Source organism: Hippoglossus hippoglossus, chromosome 4 (assembly GCF_009819705.1).
Source record: "Hippoglossus hippoglossus isolate fHipHip1 chromosome 4, fHipHip1.pri, whole genome shotgun sequence".
Taxonomy (NCBI): domain Eukaryota; kingdom Metazoa; phylum Chordata; class Actinopteri; order Pleuronectiformes; family Pleuronectidae; genus Hippoglossus; species Hippoglossus hippoglossus.
In genome coordinates, this window is record NC_047154.1 from 28,090,141 (window position 1) to 28,097,640 (window position 7,500).

The following is a 7,500-nucleotide window of genomic DNA, read 5'->3' on the forward strand; positions in this document are numbered from 1 at the left end:
GTCACCACCACAAGATGGCAGCGTTCGTATCCTCGATATTTTAGTCTCATTTTTGTTCAACAGGAGGACGGCGAGAAGTGTCGTCCATCTTTATTTACAGCTCTAAAAGCTGCTGGATGTTAACGGCGTGGTAAATGTTCAAAGTCGTTTGTGCCTTCGTCACTGACCCAGAATCAGTTTCTCTTCACTGCAGCTGATTCTGTCGTTACTGAGCTCTGAGCCTTTCTCCAAACCAGAACAAATAAACCTGTGACGAGAAACTGACCGAGGAGGAGGAGGAGGAGGAGGAGGAGGTGGATGAAGAGGAGGAGGAGGAGGAGGAGGAGGAGGAGAAGGTGGATGAAGAGGAGGAGGAGGAGGAGGAGGAGGAGGAGGAGGAGGATGAAGAGGAGGAGGAGAAGGATGAAGAGGAGGAGGAGGAGGAGGAGGAGGAGGAGGATGAAGAGGAGGAGTGACTTGAGTGAAATGAGCCTTCAAAGTTTCCATAGCTTCACGTCTCTGCTCGTTATTCTCAGAGGGAACCAGAGCAGAGAAAGGACCATCTCTGTGCCAGATCCGCTGCCTAGCAACAGCCAATCACAGCCCTGAGACGGGTAGAGGGCGTCTGCTTAGCAACGGGCTGGGACAGAGGAGGAGGGGGAGGAGGGGGAGGAGGAGGAGGAGGAGGAGGAGGAGGGGAGGGGGGAGGGGGAGGAGGAGGGAATATAAAGTGAAAGGTTCTTTAAAAGCATAAAGTTCTAATAAAGAACCTGAAGAACACAAATGTTTAACTTCTGGATTTATTCTGTAATTAGTTAAAAACTTACTTAATGTTTGGAACATTTTAAAATAAAAATAGTTAAGGATCTTTATTATGGAAATGTTAGTTTTAGGGTTTTAATGTTGTAATGTTAATCTGTTTACGAACAAAAACTAAATCTGTTGCTTTGTTGGTTGATTGATTGATTGATTGATTGATTGATTGATTGATTGATTGATTGATTGGGGTATTGTTGATCATGTTGCTACAATAAATCAGATGATCCTTGTTCTCGCTCCGACATCTGAACCCTGAACTGAACCTGAACAACAAGTCGAGCAGCCGAAGACTCAGCTGCAGCCGCTCGGAGACATGGAGACAAACTGGTCCAACCGGAAACATGTTGAACTGAATGAAGGAATGACGAGTCCAGACAGAGACAGAGAGAGGACAACACAGAGAGAGACAGAGACAGAGACAGAGACAGAGAGAGAGACAGAGAGAGAGAGAGAGAGAGAGAGACAGAGCGAGAGAAAGAGAGAGAGAGAGAAAGAGAGAGAGAGAGACAGAGAGAGGACGACAGAGACAGAGACAGAGAGAGAGAAAGAGACTCATCAGGAGACATCTCCAGTGGACAGTTTGACCTCTGCCGTCTGGACCAAACTTTATTCCTCGTCTGATTATAAAGATGAAGAAATCTGCAGTGGTTAATTAAAGAGAACGACGAAGTAAAAAGCTTTGAAACAGGTTTGACAGAACAAGAAGCTGAAGATGAGTCACGAGGAGGAAACTGTTCCGGACGAATCTGAAACAAGAGACGAGGAATCAAAAGAAAACCGTGAAGTCAAAGACGTGAAGGTGAAACTTCAGCTGGAGAAGAAGACGATCAGCCCGCTGACGCTCCTCAGAGACGACCTCAGCCAGTTTAAAGACGAAGTGCTGAAGGTGTTAAAGGACACGAGGGCGGAGCATGAGGCCCGTCCGTCCAATCAGACGGGAAATAAAGTGAGTAGCAGCACGCTCAGTCTCCTCAGAGACGACCTGAGCCAGTTTAAAGAGGACGTGAGCAGCATCTTCGGCGTCAACTCATCCAAAGACAAAGACGTGAAATCTGCAGATCCTAAAAGCAGTCAGGCAGCGGAGAGGAGCATCAACCCTCTGAGCCTCATCAAAGAGGACATCTCTAATGTCTTCAGACTCGCTCTGTCCAAGGACAAAGACAACAGAGACCTCAAGGCCCAGGAAGACAAAATAAAAGTCCTCAGAGCTGAGAGAACCGAAGACCCCTTTATGAGGCTGTTCAGAAGAGACCAAACTCTGAGGAGCTGTGAAAGAGCAGAGGACGGACAGGAAGATAAAAAGACGACTTCGGAAAAGAACGAGAAACAAACAGACGATGGTTTCACAGGACAACTCTCAGACAGCGAAGACAAGATCAACACCATGGAAGACCAATCAGAGGAGAGCGATGTGGACGATGAGTCTGAGGGGAAACCGACGACACGTCAAACTGAGGAGACGAGATCACAGACAGGTACGAGGTTCTAATGAGCTGCTGACATCTTGATTCAGGACCAAGGTCAGAAGAGGATCAACTTCTCCTGCCTGGGTTTCCACGCTCAGGCTCCATCACTAACCCTGAGACCACAGGCACGAAGCAGCGCTTCTGCTTTCTACAGGTGTTTCTACTGTTTCAACAAAAAGAGATTTTTATCTTTTCATTTATAATCTTTCTCTTCTCAGTAATTCACTCAAATTGATCAAAGAGCTCGAGATCCAAATATTATCATAGAAAATCTCAAGAAAACTAAACATGACATGACAAATCTTTTATTATTATTATTATTAGAGAAAGATGTGTTATCATTTTAAGTTTATAAACATGTATTATTTGAATTATTACTTTGCTGCCGTTTTATAAATTCTAATCACGTCCTTTAGTCCAAAAGAAAGTTTGAATCAGATGAAATGTTCTCTGAGCATCTTCGACCTTTAACTCTCAAATTCAAATTCAGTTCATTTCTTTAACCAAGTGAACGTTCTCTGAAGAATCTGAAGAAATCATGTTCACAAAAATGATGCATAAGGACGAACAAGCTGAAAACATAATGTGTCGTGTGGAGCTATAGAAAAGATTCCAGACTTAGTACAACTGTTTTAAAGTCCCGTTCCTTCAAAGTCTGTTTATCTGCAGCCGATCAGAGATGTGACCACGACTCTGTGGATTCAGAGGAAGACGAGAACAAAGAAGAAAAAGGTTCCGAGACTCTTCACTGGGAGAATCTGATCTCTGAGCTCAGCCTCATCAGTCTGAGAGAAGACAAAGACGACGACAGGAGGTGAGAGGAACCACAGGGAGACAACTTGAAGTCATCCAACACCAAACTATTCACTAACTGTCTGATGTTGTTCCTGCAGAGACGAGCCGGGAGAAGAACTGTGGTCTGTGAAAAACTGTAAGATCTTTATTTTTATTTCTCTCTGCTTCACATGAAAGATTTGATCTAATATTGAATCTGCCGGTGTTTGAGAGCCTTTAATGAACTTCGCAGTATCGTCTGCTCCATGGGCTCAGCCACTAACATGGATTTTAAGGTTATTCTCCTCCCTAGATGTTACATAGAAGAGAAAACTGTAACTGAAAAGACCAACTTTAAAAAGTTCATCACATCATCAATAAACCACAATTACTCAGCAGTGATTGGACCTAATCAATCATTGTCTGATAATGTTTTGTCTCTAAAATTCAGTCTTGATAATGACAGAAAATGGAAGAAGAGGTGTCTATAAACTCCTCAGTTCTCTGGATCTTCTCTGGAGGATCAGACTCAGTTTCTCTTCCTCCTCCTGAGCTCCTGTATAAAGTGTAAATCCAGGAGAAGTGGGAACACAGCAGAGGATCCTCCACTGATTCAAATGTTTGATCAACCAATCACGTTCCTTGTTTCTCCTCCTCAGTCGCCATTTATTTGACCATGGACCCGAGCACTGCCAACTCAGAGCTGCTCCTGTCCGACCACAACAGGAAGGCGACTCGCGTGTGGTCGGACAATCGCTACTTGGAAAACATGGACCGGTTTGAGTGCTGCCCTCAGGTCCTGTGCAGGGAGGCGCTGCTGGAATCGGTGTACTGGGAGGTGGAGTGGAGCGGCGGCGCCGACATCGGCGTCACCTACAACAGCATTTCCAGAGACGGAGACACGGCGAGCTGTCTGCTCGGACACAACGAGAGCTCCTGGAGTCTGGAGTGCTCGGAGGACCGCTACACGCCGTGTTACAACAACAAGAGATTCAAGTCATCCTCACCTGATCCCTTTACCCGCAGAGTCGGGGTTTACCTGGACTGGTCTGCAGGATCTCTGTCCTTCTACTGCATCTCACAGGACGCCATGGTCCACCTCCACACCTTCACCTCCACCTTCACCCAGCCTCTGTACCCCGGCTTCTGGGTGTGGGCCTACGACGGCTCGGTGTCGCTGTGTCAGGTGGAGTTAAACTGGGAACGTCTGCTGCAGTGAATCACTGTGACAGCAGTGCCACCAGAATCCATGGGGGGGCAGTGTAGCCAATAGCTCAGACAAGACGACCATTAGGCACAAAGAAGAAACGTCAACACTGGTGGAACTTTTTGAGAATTGTTGATAACCGTCGTTTATTTGATGATTCTTCAGCTGGACACAGAGACGTTGTCACGACCTCCTCCTCCGTCGCCATGTTTGTTGTTGTCTCTCCGCTCTGTGCTGCCCTCTGGTGGATATTTACAACCATGTCAATGGACAGGACCCGTTTGAAGTATGTGGACGGTTCCATCGTTTGAAACGTGCGTCTCTTTTTTATACGTAAAGTTTAAATAAATGATCCTTTAGACACTTCAGAATCAATCTGATTGGTTGATCTGGAGAATCAGTTAATTAAACCTCGTTAGAATCAGTCTGATAAAAACTGTTTGTTGTCATGTGATCGTTGTGTCATTTGTGTTGCACATCTGCCGTGTGTGTGTGTGTGTGTGTGTGTGTGTGTGTGTGTGTGTGTGTGTGTGTGTGTGTGTGTGTGTGTGTGTATTACTGTGTGTGTGTCTGACCTGTAGTTGACTCTCCTGACTCCCTCGGGTCTCCTGCAGCTCCTTCTCCAGCTGCTCCAGACGAGCAACACGCATCTGCAACACACACACGGTTCACACACATCCAGATGTTTCCACCAGCAGCTTTCTCTGTGTATACATCTCTGTGTTACATCTCTGTGTTACATCTCTGTGTTACATCTCTGTGTTACATCTACAGTTTATGTTTTAAAACTCGCCTGCGTCCTGTGAACGATCTCGTCACTGGAGCCGAATCGTTCCTCCATCACAGATCGAACCTGCTGAGCCTCGAATTCCAGCTGCTGCCGGATCAGATCCATCTGCAGAGAGAACTGAAGGCAGAGGTCAGAGGTCAGAGGCTGCAGGGAAACCTCAGTGTGTGTGTGTGTGTGTGTGTGTGTGTGTGTGTGTGTGTGTTCTCACTGTGTCGATGCGGGGCAGTTGGACCAGTCTCTGCGACAGCGCCTCCAGCTGGCTGAAGTACCAGCAGCGCTCTCTCTCCTCCCGGTCGATCTCCCCCAGCAGCAGGTTCCTAAACACACGTCACCTCGTTAAACCATTTGAGACAAATCGTGATTTGTGAATATGGACGATACAAATAAAATTAGATTTGATCTGACGTCAGACGTTATCGTTGTTTTCAGAGAACGTTCACGTGTCACTTTGATTTTACAAACATGTGAAACACATAAACCCAACATAAAGATGGATGACAAATCATATTGGTTGCCCCCTGGTGGCTGGCTGCAGTACAAGTCATAAACCCTGCTGAGGTGCCACGATTGACATCTTAGACTGACTCATGATTGGTCGAGAGCGTGTATGGGCGGGACCTCGATACCACGGACTCTGACTGCAGGTGAAGTCATCACCACAAGAGGGCAGCGTTTGTATCTGACATATGGAGAAAGTGGAGACAAGTCGTCATCTTTGTTTGTTATGAGAACAAACTGAGGAACAGCTCACAGGTTGTCGAGCGTCGAGTTTTAAGATCTTTACGATTTTTAAGATCTTTACGATTTTTAAGATCTTTACGATTTTTAAGATTTTAGATTCTTGATCATTATCAGTGACGCACTTTCAGGATGAAATCCTGGTTTCGTCTCTTTGTCGGAGACTCTGAAATCACAGATCCTCTGAAATCACAGATCCTCTGAAATCACAGATCCTCTGAAATCACAGATCCTCTGAAATCACAGATCCTCTGAAATCAGCAAATCATGTTCAGTTTAACCTTTAGTGAAAAATACGACTTTAAATCAGCTTCAATAGAAAATCAGTGTAATTGAGATCATCAGGGTTTATCTTCTGGAGATCACGAACATCGCTCACCTCTCTTTGTATAGCTCCTCCAGGTGATGGTCGCTCTGTCGCCCGTCCGCTCCACTGATCACAGCTGTTTTGGGCGGGGCTCCGTCCAGGAAGTGATGCGGCAGCATGACGGCGGCGGCCTCACCTGCGGACACTGCGCTCTGACGGGACGCGGCTCTGAGCGGACTCCTGGTCCGACCCATCGCAGCGACCGAGGACGAGGAGGAGCACGAGGAAAGAGGCATAGCCAGGTGATCGTCTAACTCCGCCCCTCTGATCCCGTCTGCACCCGCCCCTCCGGCGCCTGTGAGCCCCGCCCCTCCCAGACTGTCCGGCAGCAGCCGCAGGTTGTGAGGTTGGTGTTTGAGTTCGTAGTAATTAGTGAGGTCCATGTGGAGCTCTGAGGGAGAGGAGGAAGAGGAGGAAGAGGAGCGTCACTCATCATCACCTTTAACCACGAGTCTGACCAGAACCAGGAAATAAAATCTGCAGACAGGAAATAGTTGTGTTCTTTCTCTATGTGTGTTAACTTGACTTCTCGCTGCAGCTCTACGACAACAAACAGAAGTTTACTGGTGAAGGTGAAACAAATATATTTAAAAAAAAAACGTGAATTAATTTACTGTCCAACTGATTTCAAGTGAAAACATCCGAGAGTCTTTGACCTCATCAGTGACATCACACTTTACGAGCTGTTATTTTTTACACACACACACACACACACGCACAAACACACAAACAGACACACGTACACACACACACACACACACACACACACACACACACACACACACACACACACCTGCAGTTTGAGTTAATTTATTTTCAGTCCAGACGAACTCATTAAGCTTTATTGTTTCAGTGGATTTATTCTTAACGAGGCTGCAGCCAATCAGGTTAGTGATTGAGTCAATTCATTTCTCTGTGAATGATGATTGGTCCCCGTGGAAGCTCAGCGGCGTTCACACAGTAGAGTCATTAAAGAAGCATCTGCTCATCTGAGACGACCTCTGACCTTTGAGTTGATGCAGAACGTCGCTCCTCCCTGACGACGCCAGGGTTCCCGCCTCCTGCTCCAGTTTACTCTGCAGCTGCTTCAGCACTTCCTGTAACAGAGGTTTCAAGTCACAGAGACACAGAAACATGTGAAAACACAAATTCATGTTCGAGGTCATGTGACGATCACTTCCTGTTTGAGATCAGAGATGTGACGACGCAACCTGACGACCGAACCACGGTAAATAAAGATGGACGACATGACAGCTCCCTAAAGCGATGCCAAAACACTGAGGTTAGATTATATATATATATATATATATACCTCCACCTGCTGCTGGACGTTAAAGGTAAATTGAAATATATATATATA

The 7,500-nt window shown here is 46.3% G+C and overlaps 2 protein-coding genes across 6 annotated transcripts in view; one reads left to right on the plus strand and one right to left on the minus strand.

The window, feature by feature from the left end:
* The window catches only part of apc2 (APC regulator of WNT signaling pathway 2), a 29,455-nt gene that overhangs the window by 11,714 nt on the left and 10,241 nt on the right, over positions 1 to 7,500 (minus strand). For all 4 annotated transcript variants that reach the window (XM_034584258.1, XM_034584255.1, XM_034584256.1 and 1 more), the window contains exons 3-7: positions 7,147 to 7,237; positions 6,153 to 6,531; positions 5,244 to 5,352; positions 5,039 to 5,152; positions 4,821 to 4,895 (exon numbers count right to left, since the gene is read on the minus strand). In XM_034584258.1, coding sequence (XP_034440149.1) covers positions 4,821 to 4,895; positions 5,039 to 5,152; positions 5,244 to 5,352; positions 6,153 to 6,531; positions 7,147 to 7,237 — 768 coding nt within the window. The remainder of the gene's footprint in view (positions 1 to 4,820; positions 4,896 to 5,038; positions 5,153 to 5,243; positions 5,353 to 6,152; positions 6,532 to 7,146; positions 7,238 to 7,500) is intronic.
* Positions 934 to 4,416, plus strand: LOC117760866 (neoverrucotoxin subunit alpha-like). Of its 2 annotated transcripts, none has more exons than XM_034584262.1 (4): positions 934 to 2,273; positions 2,934 to 3,078; positions 3,158 to 3,195; positions 3,698 to 4,416. In XM_034584262.1, the coding sequence occupies exons 1-4, from the start codon at positions 1,511 to 1,513 to the stop codon at positions 4,255 to 4,257; spliced, it is 1,506 nt and encodes a 501-aa protein (XP_034440153.1). In that variant the 5' UTR covers positions 934 to 1,510; the 3' UTR covers positions 4,258 to 4,416. The 2 variants fall into 2 exon arrangements, with proteins under 2 accessions (XP_034440153.1, XP_034440154.1); XM_034584263.1 differs by having other exon boundaries at positions 935 to 2,273; positions 2,937 to 3,078.

Coding starts and splice junctions, on each gene's coding strand:
- LOC117760866 (XM_034584262.1), top strand. CDS start 1,511: ATGAGTCACGAGGAGGAAACTGTTCCGGACGAATCTGAAACAAGAGAC. Junction 2,274..2,933: donor GGAGACGAGATCACAGACAG/GTACGAGGTTCT, acceptor GTTTATCTGCAG/CCGATCAGAGATGTGACCAC. Junction 3,196..3,697: donor ACTGTGGTCTGTGAAAAACT/GTAAGATCTTTA, acceptor TCTCCTCCTCAG/TCGCCATTTATTTGACCATG.